The sequence below is a fragment of the Tenrec ecaudatus genome, unplaced genomic scaffold (assembly GCF_050624435.1).
Source record: "Tenrec ecaudatus isolate mTenEca1 unplaced genomic scaffold, mTenEca1.hap1 Scaffold_148, whole genome shotgun sequence".
NCBI lineage: Eukaryota > Metazoa > Chordata > Mammalia > Afrosoricida > Tenrecidae > Tenrec > Tenrec ecaudatus.
Genome location: NW_027457965.1, coordinates 818,638 through 838,910, shown reverse-complemented (window position 1 = coordinate 838,910; position 20,273 = coordinate 818,638). Strand labels below are relative to the sequence as shown.

Genomic DNA, 20,273 nt, shown 5'->3' with positions numbered 1-20,273 from the left:
TCACCGTTGGAATTTTAAAATAAGCTATTAGTTTGTTTTTTATTGATGTAAAATATAATCCAAGAGGTTATTTTCCAATAATTTCTTTTCTGTGTCCCTTTTTTCCCTCAGCATTTTTTACCTCGTTGGAAGTGTGAACAGTTAATCAGACAAGGAATTCTGGAACATGTGCTGTCATAGCTTCACATTTAGACAGAGTGCAGCTCTTGGAGACATCTGTACATCTTTCCATCTACCTGACACCACTGTTTAATTGTTAAAATTACAGGCATTCTTTATGTAAAACCAGAATTACTTGACTACATAGTTTTAGTGCTCATTTCTAAGAATTTATTAGAATCCTAAGAATTCTCATCCTTGCAGTAATCTCTATCCATATATATAACATTTTATATTAGTGGTTTGTTAATTACCTTTGAGTCTTTTTCCTCTTTTCCCCCCAAACACAGTTGCATTTGGCTGTACAAGAAGAAGGCAGACCCTCATGGGTCTTACATTCGGCAGGGATGCTGTAGCATTCCTGGTGAAGCCAAGAAGCCCAAGATTCTTGAATATTTATTAATGTTTCACACAAGCAAGTTACGATGATGTGTAAGACCTCTTGCTATATTTAATGTGTAACCACAATTGTTTATCATCTGATTTGCGAAGGCAGACAGTAATGGCTAGCCTGGCACATGACTATCAATAAACTTGTGCATCAGCAACAACTAAATGCCATAAGCAAGGTAGCTTAAAACAAAGGGAAGTTTATTCTCGGTTCTGGAGGCCAGAAATCTGAAGGCAAGTGTTGACAGCACCTTGTTCTCTCTCTGAAATAAGGGAGGTCCGTATATCGTTTTTCTCAGCTTTTGGGAACTGCCAGCAATTCTTAGAGTTGCTTAGCTTGTAGTCAATCATTCATTATCTATTTAATTGTGTTTTTGGATTCAAATGCCTTTTAAAGATACCAATCACCATTTTGAAATAACAGTGAAAGCAAATAATAATTTATAAGTGTATGTATATATATAGGTAGATATGAGTTGAACCGGTGGTCTGTGGGAGTATACCTGTGTGGCAGGGACTATTTTGATATACTTATTTGTACTGTAAATATGTCAATGTGTCCACGTATGTGATAGAGCATACAGGGTACAAAGTTATGAAAACTTATTCATATCCAAAAACACCTTCAAGTTCTGAGGCACTGGACTGGAAGGGTAAAGACCATAGTTTGGAGACTGTCTAGGGCAATTGGTGTAACAGTCTTTAAACCGAATGTTTTGCATTTTATTTGGATGAGTAGCAGTTACAGGGAGTCTTATAAGCTTGCGTGGTGACCAGTTAAGTTCCAACTGTTAGTCTCTTTCCATTTGGAAAAGAGTTGAAATCAAAGACCCAAACAATTAGGTTAAAGAACTATTGGACCACATGAACTCCTACCTCCTGAGGGGTACCAACTCCCACAATCAAACGGGTCCAGTTGTGTAATTGAGGGGTAAAAGTAAAGAGACAACAGACAAAATAAAGTATACAATTGCTCACCTTCAGGACGGCCATGATCTCAACAGCCAGGTCCACACACAGAGAGAAAATGTATCATATTTCTAATCATGCTGTATATACATTTTGAGGACATTCAAGCCCCCTAGTGACAGGTAACCATATGCGTAACAGGAAGGGGCTGTACAATAGGTTTATGCGTGACAGGAAGGGGACGAGCTAGGAATGCACACACAATAGGAAGGGGGAAACACTGGGGATACACCTGTGACAAGATACCCTCTAAGCAGCTGACCTCCAAGTGTACAGTCATTTACCATGTGTCATAATAAGGTTGTGACAACCTGTGGAAAACCTTTCTGTATCCCACAACCTCTCTAACCTTAAGACGAGGAGAACTGGAAGGTTCCTGGCTACCACTCTAGTAAAAATCGAAGATCCTGAACAGAGTAGGAGAGAAAAGACCAGCTTCACTGGTCTGATAAAGACAGGTAGAGAATCCCCTCTCCCCCTAAGACTATAACCCTTAAACATCCGTCAAACCTGAAAATGAACCTATTCCCAGAGATCATTTTTATGCCATACTGGACAGACCTGTAAAATAGTAACACTTGTGAGGACTCATGAGAACAAAGTATACTGACAATCATATGAGAAGAAATGTTGCTAAAAGCCAAGTTCAGAAGGCAGGAAGAGGGTGAAATGGGAACCCAAAAAGGATGTTTAAGGGATTACAACTAATGTCACAAAAGAAACAAATTAAGAATTGTTGAATGCAAAACTAATTCTGTAAACAGGTACAATGATGAAGTGTTCTTTAATTAAATAAAAACTTAGTATTAGATTGTTGTTGCTGTGCATGTTGGGTGCTGTTTAAGATTTTCAACTCAGCAACCCCATAAGTGTTTGTTGGGGCTGTAGTTTTGGTCATCTCTACTATATTTTAAATTATGAAATGATGAAATGTTAAGTAAGTGAGTAAAGCTTTTCCAAAAAGTCATGTGGAAATAGAACTAAAAGATAATCAAGAAGGACTTCTGCCAAGATTAAATAGACACCGAGAGATTGAGACAGAGTCACAGAACAGAGGCAGGGTTCAGACAAAAATGAGTGAAAGAGAAAGATTTTATTGAGGGAAAAGAACTCCCAGATGGATTCCACAACCCAACAAGAATAGGTTAAGGAAGTCGCGCATGGTGCTAGGGTGGCAGGATATATACATATTATATGAGCTTAAAGGCCTATGGGCCGGTAAGGGGAAGGGAGGTTCTTTGTACTGCGGCTGCAAGTTTCGGAGCAGGAGATGACCTGTCCATAAATCATCTTGTTCTCAGCAAACTTGCTTCCTGGCACGCTGGGGGGGAGTCTGTGTTCTGCCCGGGGGTAAGCTTTGTGACATGCTGGAGGCAGCTGCTTTGAAGTTCAGCAGGTCATTTGTCTTCTTGAGAGGCTGGTGCAAGGGGCTGCCTGGTCCGGACCTGGCCCAAACAGACACACTACCAAGATCCTGTACAAGAAATATGTGAAAGACCAAATAAAACACGAATGAAAATCCAGGGACCCTCAGTTTTAAAGGAGAGGATAGAGAGATTATTTGAATGCTGACTACAAGAAGCTGAATAAAATCTAAATATGAAGACACGAGACTAGTAAATTCTCAACTGACATTACAGCACATCCATTATGAAATTTGTGTTTAATGTGAAATCATCACTATAATCAACATTGGAAGATTTTCTTCTTGTACCCATTGCTGTTGAACATTATGAAGTTTTGTGAACAGGGTTTGATCAGAACAATGAGCTGACAACTGCCCCATATCAATAGCTGGCAGCCCAGGTGCCCAGCCCTCCCCCTCCCCCCACCCATTTACCATAGGAGTTCTACCTACAGGTGGGGGCCACTTTTTGACTAATGATAGTGGCCAACATCTTCTAAATCTGTTCTCAACTGCACTCCGCAGTGAACAGAGAATTATAGTCATTCCCGTTCTGTGTCACACCCATAAGGAGACAGGTGCTTAGCACCTAACAACATATAATCACCAATTAAGTACAAATAGTACCATTACAGTACACTGAAGAATTCAATTTCATTTCACCCAAAGAAACAATTCACCAAAATAAAGATCTAGAAACCCTTTCTAAGGAAGAAATGTCATGGGAACTTCCTAATAGTTAATAATTGGGCATTTTACATAGAGAATATTGCAAGGCCAACAAAACGTTGGGAAAATTCAGGGACGACTACAATAACAAAATAAATGAAACATTAGAAATTATACCAACACAGCAAATTAAAATCCAAAAGATTACAGAAGTAGGTAGCATTGAAGGTAAGTCAATGAAATGTAATCAAGAAGAAACATTCATCAAGAGAAGACAAAGCTCATTAAGCTGATCATTTTTAGGTGCTATTTAGTTGGTTCCTCATAGCAACCCAGTGTACAAAAGAGCAAAATACTACCGTCCTGTGCCTCTTCACAATTAGGTTTGAACTTGTAACCATTTTATCAGTCCATTGTGAGAATCTTTTTTACTACCCTATTTTAACAAGTCTGATGTCCAACATCTTGAGACAATATGTTCAAAGTATGTGAAATGAAATCTTGTCATCTTTACCATTAAGGATCATTCTAGCTGTATTTGTTCTAGAATATTTGTTCTGCCTGTCCCTGGTCTTCTCACTGTTCTTCATCAATACCATGATTCAAATGTATCCATTCTTCTCTGGTCTTAATGCCCAAATGCCACACTCTCTTGGGTCAGACAGGTCTCAGTCTCAAAGTGACTCCCTTGCTCTTCAACACTAAAATGTCTTGTGCAGCAGATTTGTCCAGTGCAATACTGTTTGTTTTCTTGACTGCTCCTTCCATGGGCATTGCTTGTCAATCCAAGCAGAATGACATTTTAGATAATATTAGTCTTTACCATAATGTTGACTACTGATTATAAGGGTTTTGGTTTCCTTTGCATTGAGTTGTATTCCATACTGAAGATTGCAACCCTTGATCTTCATCAGCAAGTGTTTCAGGTCCTCACCTGTAGCAGTTGAGGTGTCATCTGTATATTGTAAGTTGTTAATAAACACTCTCTCCAATCCTGGGCCTGTCTTCATATGTTCTTAGATTATTATTTCACCATATATTTTGATTAAATATGGCGAAAGAAAGCAGCTCTGACATGAATATTAGCTGCTTTTAAACAGCCCCATATTGTTCTATTCCAATGAATGCCTCAAATACCACTTGGTTTGTACAGGGATGATCAAGGGTTGAGGAATTCCCATTTTTCCAAATGTGATCAATAGTTATGATCTATGTACCCTGTTACCTTTACAACGCAAGTAGCAACAGTTGTTATCTTTGTTCATCCAAGATCCATCTCATATAATCAATGATAAATCCTTTGTTCCACATCCTCTCCTGAATCTGACTTGAATTTCTGGCAGCACTCTGTTGATTGTAACCATTGATGAATTTTTTTCAGCAAAAGTTGATTTAACAGATATTAATATAAGAAGTTTGATAACTTCTGCAGTCTGTTGTGTCACCTTTCTTTGACGTAGGCACAGATTTTCAGTTGGCCTTGTAACCTTGTGCCAAATTTCTTAGGCATAGACGAGCCTGTATATTACTTCGCTGAAGAAACATTTCCATTGACCAATTGCAGGAACTTTATTTTTTGCGAATGCCTTTGATAGGGCTTGGACTTCTTCCTTCAATACCATTGGTTTGTGATCAGAAGTTACCTCTTAAAATAGCTGAATGTACTTTTCAGTACAGTGAGTGTTCTTCCCATCATCTTTGGGTACTTCCTGCTTTGTTCAATATTTTGCCCATAGGAATCCTTAATGTTTAACTCAATGCTTGGATTTTTTTTTTTCAGTCCTTCAGCATGAGATATGTTGAGTGTGTTCTTCCTTTTTGGTTTTCTAACTTCAAGTCTGCATATTTGATACTTTGTCTCATTAATCTGCCCTTTGTGATTTTCTGTGAACTTCATTTCTTAAATTTATTACAGTTGATCTATGATCAACTGCAAGTTTTAGGGTCTCTTCTGATATCTGCTTTGTTTTCTTTTTATTGGCATATTGCTTTCTTATTATATAACCTTGTCATTTATTTCATCCCACAGCATATCAGTTGTCATCAGTGTTGTTAATATTTAATGCTGTTCTTGATGTGTCTATAAAATTGAGGTGGGATATATGCAAGGTCATATTGGGGCTTTTGTGGGCATGTTTTAATTTTCAACATCAACCTGAACTTTTATGTGAGCAATTGATGTTCTGTTTCACAGTCAGCCTTTTGGCTGCTATTACTGAGCTTCTCTGTCATCTCTTCCCATGGAGGTAGTCAGTATGAGACCTATCTATACATTCTGTATGCTGTCTATCCAAGTACACATTATGTTGTTGAAAAAGGTATTGCATTTAAGTCCATCTCAGAAAATTCTATCATGCAATCAGCAACTTTTGTTTCTCTGAAGCCATAGTTTCAAACTATTGTCCCTCTTTGTTCCAGCTCTCATTCCAATTATCAATAATGCATCTTGATTATATTTGTGATCAGTTCAGACTGAAGTTGGTAGAATTCAATTTCTTTATTCTTAAATTAGAATAATAGTCATACTAATTGGGCTTCCTTGTAGGTATATAGATATTTTCATATTACAGAAAGCATTGTACTTTAAGTTTTGAAATTCTCTTTAATCCACATTCACACAATTCAATAGTTCAGTCATATCAAGAAGAATTGTACAATCATTACCACAATTTCAGGATATTTTCTCTATACCCCCCCACTCCCATGGTTAAATCATCTTTAAATTGAGTTGTGTAATCACCTTGAGTCCTAGTACTCACTCCCCCTCCCACCTTCATTGTTTACTCCCGAAATAGCCTCACCCTCCCCAATCCCTGCTCACCCACCCCTATATCTCCTAGAAACCCTTTCATCAGTTAACTATATTTATCCACTCCTGTGCTTCAACTGGTAAATCCAACAGAAATAATAACAAAAAATAAAATGATATGGATAAGACAATAATATATAAAGACAAATAAAAAGCACCACCATCATTTTTTTTTTCCCTAACCCACCACCATCAATATTTTAAAGGCCAGGGAAGAAGTTTTTATCATGGAGTAAGCAAGAGATCCTTACACCTAGAACAAATTCAGGATGGATCTAGAAGGTCAATTGATCAAATCCCAAGTTTGATCCAGCATAATCAGGATGACAATGATTTTTGTTTGGTAGTAAGTATTTCAGACCTTTGCCTGTAACTAGAGATCTGCCAGTGGCTTAATTTGTCTTGATATTCTGCAGATGGATTTTGGGCTCCCACTGTCCTCCATAGCCTTCCACAAATTGGGTGTTCATAATTTTAGGTCTGATATTACTTCTTTCATCATATTTGAGTTTATTGTCATCTTTGACTCATACGAGCTGGTTTTCTTCCATGTTGGCTTAGTGGACTCCTTACTTAGATGGCTTTTTATTTGAATACACACCTTAAAACCACAAACACGATTCCACTTGAGAGCCAGGCACCATCTGCTTTCTCACCACAATGCGTAGGACACTCTTCAGTGATCTTTTCATGTGAGTGAGTATTGAGCAGGGCCATGTTTTCAGAACTGACTATTCTTGGGCTGGAGCTAGAGTTCATTTGGGGCCCATAATCTAGCTGCTTCTCCCGGGGATATTCATGACTCAGGTTTACTGTGGTGGTTGTGTGTGTTAGTCCAGGTAGAGAGATCCAGGGAGACACTCGTGTATAAAAAAGAACTTTATATAAAAGAGCAACTGTATATTGAGAAAACATCCCTGCCCAGTCCAGATCAAGTCCATAAGTCTGATATTAGTCCATATGTCCAATACCAGTCTATAAATTCCTCTTCAGACTCAAGCAACACATGCAATGATGTTGAATGAGGAAAATCACAGGCCAGTGGGTGAAAAATCCGGATCCAGTGGTGGTGGAAGCATCTGAGCGATGTCATGGGTCTCCATATGACTCCTCCATCTCCAGGGCCCTGGCTCCATCAGTGTAGCTCCCAGTGGCTTGTCAACAGGAATGTCTCACAGGGAGGCAAACAGAGTGAATCAGATACAGAAAACCTTAAGAGTAGAAACAACATTGTCAGAGATGGTGCCAGAAGATGAGCCTTCAGTCCAGAAGACACTCAGTATGACTCCAGGAGAACTGCCTTCACAAAGTAGAGTCTATTGTGATGTGGGTGGAATACACCCTACATGAGTAAAGCCTTCAGGACCTTCATTTACTGATGGGACATGACTCAAAAGGAGAAGAGATAGCTGAAAACACCAATTACCATATATGCTTGAGTGTAAGCCACGTTTTTTGTTTTTTAATTTTAACAATTTATTAGGGGCTCATACAATTCTTATCACAGTTCATACATATACATAAATCAATTGTATAAAGCACATCTGTACAGTCTTTGCCCTAATCATTTTTTCTCCTCTTTTCTTTTTTTACATTTTATTAGGGACTCATACAACTCTTATCACCATCCATACATATACATACATCAATTGTATAAAGCACATCCATACATTCCCTGCCCCAATCATTCTCAAGGCATTTGCTCTCCACTTAAGCCCCTTGCATCAGGTCCTCTTTTTTTTCCCCCTCCCTCCCCTTTCTCCCCTCCCTCATGTGCCCTTGCTAATTTATACATCGTTATTTTGTCATATCTTGCCCTATCCGGAGTCTCCCTTCCCCCCTTCTCTGCTGTCCCTCTCCCAGGGAAGAGGTCACATGTGGATCCTTGTAATCAGTTCCCCCTTTCCAACCCACTCACCCTCCACTCTCCCAGCATCGTCCCTCACACCCTTGGTCCTGAAGGTATCATCCACCCTGGATTCCCTGTACCTCCAGCCCTCATATGTACCAGTGTACAGCCTCTGTCCTATCCAGGCCTGCAAGTTAGAATTTGGATCATGGTAGTTGGGGGGGGGGGGAAGCATCCAGGATCTGGGGGAAAGCTGTGTTCTTCATCGGTACTACCTCGCACCCTAATTAACCCATCTCCTCTCCTAAACACCTCTATGAGGGGATCTACATTGGCCGACACTTGGGCCTTGGGTCTCCACTCTGCACTTCCCCCTTCATTTAATATGGTATATATATACATATACACATATATACACATACATACACACACTTATATCGTTGTTTGTGTTTTTTTGCATGATGCCTTATACCTGGTCCCTTGGCACCTCGTGATCGCACTGGCCGGTGTGCTTCTTCCATGTGGGTAAGCCACGTTTTTCAGCACATTTTAATGTAATTTTTGTGGTAAAATTAGGTGCTTCGGCAGATATTCAAGTCATATACTTGAGTATATACAGTAATGGAACTTAGAATGTAGGGATTTAGGAAAATTGAGAGTTGTAAAAAATGAAATGGAAGACAGAAATAGATATTCGTGGTGTTAGTGAACCAAAATGGACTAGCATTGGCCATTCTGAATCTAAATGTAGCTTGCTGAGAATGATAGATTCAAGAGGAATAGTGTTTCATGCATTGTCAAAAAGGACATTTCAAGATCTAGAGTATAATGCTGTCTGTGATGCAAAATCTATCCTCATATAAGGAAATCCAAACAATTGTGATTATTCAAATTTACATACCAACCATTCAAGCTAGTGATACAGAAATTGAAAATTTCTACCTATGTACCTATGTCTCCATTCTGTAATTTATCAAACATGGGAATACTGCATAGTTTAAAATCATGAAAGGTGTTAGTCAGGTTTATACTGTCTTACCATACTTACTCAATCTGTATGATTAGCTCGATTATATGAAGAATGTGACACCAGAATTGGAGGAAGGCATATTAACAAACTGCAATATGCGGATGTCACAACCTTGCTTGCTGAAAATGAAGAGAAATGGAAGCACTTGCTGATGAAGGTCAAGGATTGCAGCCTTCAGTATGGGCTACTACTCTATAAGGTAAACCAAAATACAACTGGACCAGTAGGTAACAGCATGATAAATGGAGAAAAGTTTGAAGTTGTCAAGGATTTTGTCTTGATTGGATCCACAATCAATGCTCATGGATGCAGCAGTCAAAGAGATCAGAAGACATGTATTTGGGTAACTGAATATTTTGAGTACCAAGTTGCACCTGACCATGCCGTGGCATATTTTTTTCTTTTTTAAAATTTTATTAGGGACTCATACAACTCTTATCACCATCCATACATATACATACATCAATTGTATAAAGCACATCCATACATTCCCTGCCCCAATCATTCTCAAGGCATTTGCTCTCCACTTAAGCCCCTTGCATCAGGTCCTCTTTTTTTTTCCCCCTCCCTCCCCAATCTCCCCTCCCTCATGTGCCCTTGCTAATTTATACATCGTTATTTTGTCATATCTTGCCCTATCCGGAGTCTCCCTTCCCCCCTTCTCTGCTGTCCCTCTCCCAGGGAAGAGGTCACATGTGGATCCTTGTAATCAGTTCCCCCTTTCCAACCCACTCACCCTCCACTCTCCCAGCATCGTCCCTCACACCCTTGGTCCTGAAGGTATCATCCACCCTGGATTCCCTGTACCTCCAGCCCTCATATGTACCAGTGTACAGCCTCTGTCCTATCCAGGCCTGCAAGTTAGAATTTGGATCATGGTAGTTGGGGGGGGGGGAAGCACCCAGGATCTGGGGGAAAGCTGTGTTCTTCATCGGTACTACCTCGCACCCTAATTAACCCATCTCCTCTCCTAAACACCTCTATGAGGGGATCTCCATTGGCCGACACTTGGGCCTTGGGTCTCCACTCTGCACTTCCCCCTTCATTTAATATGGTATATATATACATATACATATACACATATATACACATACATACACACACTTATATCGTTGTTTGTTTTTTTTTGCATGATGCCTTATACCTGGTCCCTTGGCACCTCGTGATCGCACTGGCCGGTGTGCTTCTTCCATGTGGGTAAGCCACGTTTTTCAGCACATTTTAATGTAATTTTTGTGGTAAAATTAGGTGCTTCGGCAGATATTCAAGTCATATACTTGAGTATATACAGTAATGGAACTTAGAATGTAGGGATTTAGGAAAATTGAGAGTTGTAAAAAATGAAATGGAAGACAGAAATAGATATTCGTGGTGTTAGTGAACCAAAATGGACTAGCATTGGCCATTCTGAATCTAAATGTAGCTTGCTGAGAATGATAGATTCAAGAGGAATAGTGTTTCATGCATTGTCAAAAAGGACATTTCAAGATCTAGAGTATAATGCTGTCTGTGATGCAAAATCTATCCTCATATAAGGAAATCCAAACAATTGTGATTATTCAAATTTACATACCAACCATTCAAGCTAGTGATACAGAAATTGAAAATTTCTACCTATGTACCTATGTCTCCATTCTGTAATTTATCAAACATGGGAATACTGCATAGTTTAAAATCATGAAAGGTGTTAGTCAGGTTTATACTGTCTTACCATACTTACTCAATCTGTATGATTAGCTCGATTATATGAAGAACGTGACACCAGAATTGGAGGAAGGCATATTAACAAACTGCAATATGCGGATGTCACAACCTTGCTTGCTGAAAATGAAGAGAAATGGAAGCACTTGCTGATGAAGGTCAAGGATTGCAGCCTTCAGTATGGGCTACTACTCTATAAGGTAAACCAAAATACAACTGGACCAGTAGGTAACAGCATGATAAATGGAGAAAAGTTTGAAGTTGTCAAGGATTTTGTCTTGATTGGATCCACAATCAATGCTCATGGATGCAGCAGTCAAAGAGATCAGAAGACATGTATTTGGGTAACTGAATATTTTGAGTACCAAGTTGCACCTGACCATGCCGTGGCATATTTTTTTCTTTTTTAAAATTTTATTAGGGACTCATACAACTCTTATCACCATCCATACATATACATACATCAATTGTATAAAGCACATCCATACATTCCCTGCCCCAATCATTCTCAAGGCATTTGCTCTCCACTTAAGCCCCTTGCATCAGGTCCTAATTTTTTTTCACCCTCCCTCCCCTTTCTCCCCTCCCTCATGTGCCCTTGGTAATTTATACATCGTTATTTTGTCATATCTTGCCCTATCAGGAGTCTCCCTTACCCCCTTCTCTGCTGTCCCTCTCCCAGGGAAGAGGTCACATGTGGATCCTTGTAATCAGTTCCCCCTTTCCAACCCACTCACCCTCCACTCTCCCAGCATCGTCCCTCACACCCTTGGTCCTGAAGGTATCATCCACCCTGGATTCCCTGTACCTCCAGCCCTCATATGTACCAGTGTACAGCCTCTGTCCTATCCAGGCCTGCAAGTTAGAATTTGGATCATGGTAGTTGGGGGGGGGGGGGAAGCATCCAGGATCTGGGGGAAAGCTGTGTTCTTCATCGGTACTACCTCGCACCCTAATTAACCAATCTCCTCTCCTAAACCCCTCTATGAGGGGATCTCCATTGGCCGACACTTGGGCCTTGGGTCTCCACTCTGCACTTCCCCCTTCATTTAATATGGCATATATATACATATATACACATATATATACACATATATACACATACATACACACACTTACATCTTTTTTTTGCTTTTTTTTTTAAATTTTTTTATTTTAACAATTTATTGGGGCTGATACAATTCTTTTCACAGTTCATACATATACATACATCAATTGTATAAAGCACATCTGTACAGTCTTTGCCCTAATCATTTTTTTCTCTTTTCTTCTTTTACATTTTATTAGGGACTCAAGCAACTCTTACCACAATCCATACATATACATACATCAATTGTATAAAGCACATCCATACATTCCCTGCCCCAATCATTCTCAAGGCATTTGCTCTCCACTTAAGCCCCTTGCATCAGGTCCTCTTTTTTCCATCCCCCTCCCTCCCCTTTCCCCCCTCCCTCTTATGCCCTTGGTAATTTATACCTCGTTATTTTGTCATATCTTGCCCTATCCAGAGTCTCCCTTCCCCCCTTCTCTGCTGTCCCTCTCCCAGGGAAGAGGTCACATGTGGATCCTTGTAATCAGTTCCCCCTTTCCAACCCACTCACCCTCCACTCTCCCAGCATCGTCCCTCACACCCTTGGTCCTGAAGGTATCATCCACCCTGGATTCCCTGTACCTCCAACCCTCATATGTACCCGTGTACAGCCTCTGTCCTATCCAGCCCTGCAAGGTAGAATTCGGATCATGGTAGTTGGGGGGAGGAAGCATCCAGGATCTGGGGGAAAGCTGTGTTCTTCTATACTACCTCACACCCTAATTAACCCATCTCCTCTCCTAAACCCCTCTATGAGGGGATCTCCATTGGTCGACACTTGGGCCTTGGGTCTCCACTCTGCACTTCCCCCTTCATTTATTATGATATATATATATACATATATACATACATATATACATATACACATATATACACATACATACACACACTTATATCTTTTTTTTTTTTTTGCATGATGCCTTATACCTGGTCCCTTGGGCACCTCGGGATCGCACTGGCCGATGTGCTTCTTCCATGTGGGCTTATTTGCTTCTGAGCTAGATGGCCGCTTGTTCACCTTCAAGCCTTTAAGACCCCAGACACTATCTCTTTTGATAGCCGGTCACCATCAGCTTTCTTCACTACATTTACTTGTTCACCCACTTTGGCTCCAGCCGTTGTGTTGGGAGAGTGAGCATCATAGAGTTCCAATTTAATAAAAGAAGGTATTCATACATTGAGGGAGTGTTTGAGTAGAGGCCCAAGGTCCTTCCGCCACCTTAATACTTGACCTATAAATATAGACACATAGATCTATTTCCCCATCCTCCTATATATATTTGCATGTACCTGTCTTTGTCTAGACCTCCATGAATGCCCTTTGACTCCTAGCTCTTTCCTCCATCTCCCTTGACCTTCCTCCTGCCCATCTACCATGCTTCATCGCCACCTGGGCTAGAGTATACCTCTTCTCTAATCAACCTTACCCTTGATCATTTCCCACCAGGCCTGCCACTCCCCCTTCTCTACCATTTTGGGTCCCATGTTTTTCCCTTGTCCCTGGGTTTGTTAACACCACTTCCTTATACCCCTCTACCCCCCCACCCCATGTCCCCCCGGAACTGTCGGTCCCATTGTTTTTCCTCCAGATAGTTCATCCAGCCTGTCCTATTCAGACAGACCTGTGGAGACACTAACATGCACGAAAACAAGACAGAGGAAAACAAAGCAACAATATACAACCAGGCAACAAAACAACAAAAACAAACCACTGACAAAGAACAGAACAAAACAGTTCACAAGAGAAAAGCTTGTAGTTAGTTCAGGGATCGTTTGCTGGCCCTTAGGAGCGTTTTCCAGTCCAGTCTTTTGGGGGCCATGGCATTTTTAATCATCTCATTCACATGTAAAAATTGGACATTGATTAAGGAAGATCAATGTAGAATCGATGTATTTGAATTATGGTGCTTGTGAAAAATATTGGAAGTAATTGGACTGCCAAAAAACAACAACAAATCTGTCTTGGAAGAAGTACAGCCGGAAAGCTCCTTAGATACAAGGATGGCAAGATGTTGGACATTGGTCAGGTTTTCAGGAGAGACCAGTCCCTGAAAGAATGCTTGTTACAGAAAAGGCACAGCAAAAAAGATGGATTGACATGACTGAAATCATAGGCTCAAAGAGAAAACGTGTGTAAGGATGACACAAGAAACAAGCACTGTTTCCTTATGTTGTTGATAGGGTCACCGAGTCTGAACTGACTGGGTGGCACCTAACAAAACAAGATTGAATATATGCCATCAGTTATATCTATTTTTTATGTTCAAATAAATCTTTATTTTTTTAAATCATTTTATTGGGGGCTCATACAACTCTTATCACAATCCATAGCACATCAATTGTGTCAAGCACATTTGTACATTCGTTGCCCACATCATTCTCAAAACATTTGCTCTCCACTTAAGCCCTTGGCATCAGCTCCTCATTCCCCCCCCCACCCGTCGCTGCCCTCTCTCTCATTAACCCTTGGCAATGTATTATTTTGTAATATCTTGCACTGTCCAACATCGCCCTCCACCAACTTTTCTGTTGTCCATTCCCCAGGGAGGAGGTTATATGTACATCCTTGTAATTGGTTTCCCCTCCCCCCCCTCCTTCCACCCTCCTGGTATCCCCACTCTCACCACTGGTCCTGAAGGGATCATCTGTCCTGGATTCCCTGTTTTTCCAGTTCCTATCTGTACCAGTGTACATCCTCTCATCTAGCCAGATTTGTAAATTAGAATTGGGATCATGATAGTGGTGGGGAAGGAAGCATTAAAGAACTAGAAGAAAGTTGTAAGTTTCATTGTTGCTACAATGCACCCTGATTGGCTGTCTCGCCCCACCCCCCAACCCTTCTGTAAGGGGATGTCCAGTTGTCTACAGATGAGTCTCTCTTGGTTCCCTAATCTGCACCCCCCTCGTTCACAATGATAATATTTTTTGTTCTTTGATGGCTCCTACCTCATCCCTTTGACACCTCATAATCCCACAGGCTGGTGTGCTTCTTCCATGTGGGCTTTGTTGCTCCTCAGCTAGATGTTCGCTTGTTTACCTTGAGTCTTTAAGACCTTAGACACTATATCTTTTGCCACCATCAGTTTTCTTCACCACATTTGCTTATGCACTCATTTGTCTTCATCGATTGTGTTGGGAAGGTGAGCATCATGGAATGCCAGTTTAATAGAACACAGTGTTGCATTGAGGCAGTACTTGAATGGAGGCCCAATGTCTATCTACTACCTTAATACTAAACTTTGAGGGCCCGCCAGTCCCTTCAAACCTTGTGGATCTGTGCCTACTTATCTTTATGATGCGCCTCCTGTGACCCAGCAGTGTTGAATTTCCCTCTTAGTAGCTCTCCTGGGTTGATTTCTGTGGAGTCCCTCTGGTATGTGTTACTCAGTCACCATCTTCCCTCCAAGATAGTTTTTTTAAAAAACATTTTATTAGGGGCTCATACATCCAAGATAGTTTTTATTGATTGTGTTATTAAACTTTTTTTGGTCTTCATTGCCTTTTTTCTTGACATTTTTTTTCTTTGAGAGTGGTGTATTGAAGTCTTCTGTTCTTACTGTCGATGTGTCTTGGTCCTTTTTCAATTCTATGAGGATCTGATGTATTTCAAAGGTATTTCATTGAGTGCATAGATGACTATTAAAGTTATGGTTTTCTGAGCTATTTTTCCCTTTATCATTATGTAGTATTCAATCTTTTCTCGTTATGTTGTTTACCTTGAAGTTTATCTTCTTGGAGATTAATATTGTTACCCCTGCTGAGTTTTGTTGTTGTTTGCTGGGTATGCTTTTGTTCCACCTCTGATTTTTAATGTCTTCAAGTCTCTGTTTGTGAGGTGTTTTTCTTGTAGGCAGCATATTGATGGGGCTTGCTTTCTTATCCATTCAGCTTCTCTCTGTCTCTGTACTGGTGTATTTAGTACATTAACATTCAGTGAAATTATTGACATGTATGTGTATTTGTTTCCACCATTTTGGTTTATATATGCGTGTGTTGTGTGTTTGGATGTGTATTATGTTCAGTTTCTTTGTTCTTCCTGTGTCGTTCCCTTGCTCTGGGTGTTGTTCCGTGTGTGCTGGTTTTTGTGAGGAATTGTCTTGAATGTTGGTTTCAGGTTTGTGTGTTGTTGCTGTTGGTTTTTTTGGCCACAGTACTTCATTGAGTATTTTTTGTAATGGTGGTCTTGCTTTTGGCTTTTCTTGTCTTGAAATAATTGTATTATACCACCATATTTAGTTGCTGAACCTTTGTGTGTAATTGATCTTTTTCTCTAGGTGCTTTTAGATTGTTTGTTGTTTCCGTTCTGATGTTCGACATCTTGACTACAATATGCCGTGGAGTTTGCCTTTTAGAATCTCTCCTGGCTGGGGTTCTTTTGGCTTCCTAAATAATCATCTTTTTCTCTTTTAGACATTGAGCAAAGTTCTTTGACTGGCGCTCTTGGACTATTCTCTGTGTGGATGTAACTTTGTTTGTTTCTTCCTCTTCTGGAATTCCTACAAGATGCAGGTTGTTCCTCTTAATGGTGTCCCACATTATTATCAAGCTTTTCTCAGTCTCTTTTGCATTTTTTGGTTATTTGTCCTTCCTTTAGATTGTAATCTATAGATTTGTCTTTCAGTTCACTAATTTGGGTTTCTATCTCTTCAATTCTGTATCTCTATTTCTTTTACAGCCTCCCGCTTTTCCTTTATAGCAGGGGTGTCAAACTGGCCCTGTCGGCCGCATGTAGCCCCTGAGGAGCTTTTTTTGTGGCCTGCGATGCTCTGAAATAAAATGAAAATAGAAAAAAATTGTTATGAAGAAAATAGCACTTAGGGGAGATCGAGGCAATACCGTACACACAATTCCCTCGTTAACCCTTTATCTGAAGATGAGTATACATGTGGCCCAGTGCTTTCTGGGGGGCCTGTGGATGTGTATAAATGCACTGACCTAGTTCCAGTGATGATTGGAAGCGATCTGTCTGCCACTCTCAGTGTCACATAATGTAAAGAGATCCCAATAGTGAAAAGGTGAAAAATAGCCCTCTGGGTTGTGCTGTTATGATCATACCTAGCAGCAGTGCTAGTGAACATTTTTAGAGGGAAGCCATTACAATTGTGCATCACGTTTGTCAGCTGCCCAAATCTTGGTGTTTTTTATTAGTTACCTTGTTATATTTTCCGGTCACAACATAAGACGTAGTGAAAACTAGTAGAAGGAAAGCACTGTCAAGTTAAGGGTAAAACAATAATTTTAGTTTTATAAATACATTAAATAAAATAAATATTTAAATAAAAGCTATTATAGTATTTTAATTATCCTATCCATATTCCTGAATCCTCACTTCAAAATAGAAATTGAACAAAATTTGTAAATGTGATGTGGCCCATGTGAATCTTGCCTGTTGCACCAAATGGCCCGCTTTTTAATTGAGTTTGACACCCCTGCTTTGTAATTCTGCTATTTATTGTAGTGTTTGATTTTTGTGTTTCTGTTTGTTTCTCTAATGAGGTTATAGCTTTTCTATTGTTTTATTTTTCCTTTCAGACTTCTTTCAGCTGTTGCATGAGCACAAACATCATTCTTTACATTCTTTTTCTGGGAAATCCATAACTTGTACAGTTTCAGGTATTACATTTAGGTCTGATTGCTATTTGGTTATTTGTTTCTGTTTCTCTTGTTTTGTGTGTGTGTGTGTGTGTGTGTGTGTGTGTGAGACTAATATCTTCTGTTGTTTCCTTGTCATCTTGGAGTCTATTGGGAGTGTTATGTAGGCGATGTTATTTGGAACTGGTTAACTCTATTAGGTGGTGCAGTAGAGGGCTAATGGATAGTTTGTATTAAGTGTCTGAGGGAGGTTGCTAATTTATGTGTTAAGGGAGTCATATGAAATTTGGGGAGGAAATGTTATGAGTGTTGGGAGAGTGAAAGAAGCAGTAGGTTAAAAAAGAGGGTGGAGGATCAGGTAGTGCTATATAGTAGGTTAAAGGAAGGGGTATTTGGCCCTGAAATGCCTCATTTGCAACGATGGATCAATGGGTACTAGTATTTGAGAGCAAAAACAATTTTAAATATTGTGATAGTAGTATTAGTCTTTGGTTTTATGAGTCTGAAAATGTAAGAAAAATTTTGATGATCAGTACAGTGAAACTAAAAGACAGGTTAATGATGTTATGAAGTAAAACTTTGGATATTTAGACTAAAGAAAGGAAAATGAAAGAAAAGGGGTAAGAGATGAAAGTTTTAATAATAGTAATAGGAAAAATCATACTAGCATAAGATGCAGGAGAGCTGTTAATGTATGTTTGTCCGGGACACTAAGCTTCACACAGAGCTTAGTCTCTGTTGTGGGTGCGAACTAGTAGGTAGATGGGGTGTTAGGGGTCTAGGAAATAAACCAATGAGATCGGAAGGAAAAAACGTAAAGTAATATATCATACAAATGATATATATAAACTCCCTTATATAAATTCCTTGCCTGGGCTTGTAAAACCTGTTCTGCCTGCCAAACCTGCTCCAGCTTCTTGTTTTGTGATGCAAATACTTAGTCAATGAGTCAGGTGTATGCAATCCAGGTATGTGTAACAAGTAATATGAAAATAAATCCTCAGAGTGGCCCAATTATTTAAGGTACCAGGCCTTTGGGGTGTCTTCCGATCAGGGGTTGTGCTGAGTGGTACCTCAGGAGGGGGCTGGAGCTCTTGGTGTTAATCACTTAACACCTGCTTTCAGCTGCCCTGTTCTCAGCCCTGTGAGGCTCAGTAAGCTGTGAAGTACCCACTACTAGGAGTGAGTCCTAGATGGGGGATCTCCACTGGCAGTCTTCTGGTCTTGGCAGGAAGCCAAAGAAATTTATATTTTTATTTTCCCTGGTCCCAGTCTGGTCACTTCGAATTATGATCCTTTTGCTCCATCACACCCCACTGGCACGTACTCCCCACCCCCTCAGCTAGCTTCCCAATTCAAAGACCCGGGAATCTCCCCTCAGGCGGCCGAGGAGATGCCCTAAGCGGTTCTAATTGGCTGGTGTTTCTGCTCTCTCGTTGTAGTCTATTTGTGTCTACCTATCTTTATGTTGACAATCCTGTGGTCTGGAAGTGCTATCCCTTTCAGTAACTCTTTTGCGCTGTTCTCTGCAGTGTGTGCTGCTTGGTCATCCTCCTCCTCCCAGCTGCCCCTCAATCCCCTCTGGGGTGCTGCTTATCTCCTCTTGCTGCTCTCATTGTCTTTCTTATTTGAAAGTTCATATCCCCTAGGAGGAGTCATCAGGCTGTAACCTGTTTGATAGGTGGGACTAGTGCTACAGTTTCCCACAGGGTCACGTTGACATAACATCTAACTGCCACAACAGCTAAAGGCAAACTGCTTGTGCTGCTCCTTTAAAACTGGAATTGAGAAAAACACATTTGCCCAATTAGTAGCTGCTATCAGATACTAGAAGAGATATTAATCTACTCAAGCAATAAAACCATTTCTGGGACAGTAGCTTCAATTGGAGTCACCACCTGGATAAGTTTCCAGGCACCCCCTGCCATTCTCAAAGATCCATCTGTTTTTTGCACTGACCAAATTGACAGGGACAGAAGAGGCATTTTCTGCCTGCAATATGGGAATTAACAGAAGACCTTGTGAGAACAGGTTAGTAAGCAGGTCAACCTTGAAGCTAGGCCCTAATGAATGTCCTCACACAGCAGTGCTGCTGGAGATAAATCTGACAGCACACTGATCCAGAGACAAAAGCTGAGATTGTAATTTAAAGAGCCTCAAGGGTGGTCTAAATAACTAATTAGAAAGCTAATTGTACATCTGTGGAGTGGCAAACTCCTCCCCTTTAAAACTGTCTTTTAGAAACTAGGAGTCTTCCCCTAGACAATGAATGACCCTTCTTAATTTGTGAAAGGGGCCCCCACTACATTCCGGGAGCAAAGCATATTTTATCTATGCTTAAGGTATCCTTTTCACCATGCCAGAAGGACTCACATACTTTCTTTGGAAATGATTCTATCTATGCTCTAATAAAATTGTTGCCCAGCCTGTGTGATCACAAGGTGTAGATGGGATCAGAAAGTGTTAGGGAGCTAGAGGCAGAAACCTCTACCTCTACCTGCCAAGGCCTCCCTCCACCCTTACAGACTGTGGGAAGCTGCTCCAGGCTGGATGGCATGAATAAATTCAGGCAGTTGAGACGAAGCCAGTACTCTTGGGAGGACCTCA

At 40.4% G+C, this 20,273-nt stretch overlaps 1 protein-coding gene across 1 annotated transcript in view; it reads left to right on the top strand.

The window, feature by feature from the left end:
* Nucleotides 1-561, top strand: part of LOC142436080 (DNA replication complex GINS protein PSF1-like) — a gene marked incomplete at its 5' end in the record, with an annotated part of 34,052 nt that extends 33,491 nt beyond the window's left edge. The window contains one exon of the mRNA XM_075540000.1: nucleotides 112-561. Coding sequence (XP_075396115.1) covers nucleotides 112-180 — 69 coding nt within the window. The remainder of the gene's footprint in view (nucleotides 1-111) is intronic.
* Nucleotides 562-20,273: the final 19,712 nt, after the last annotated feature.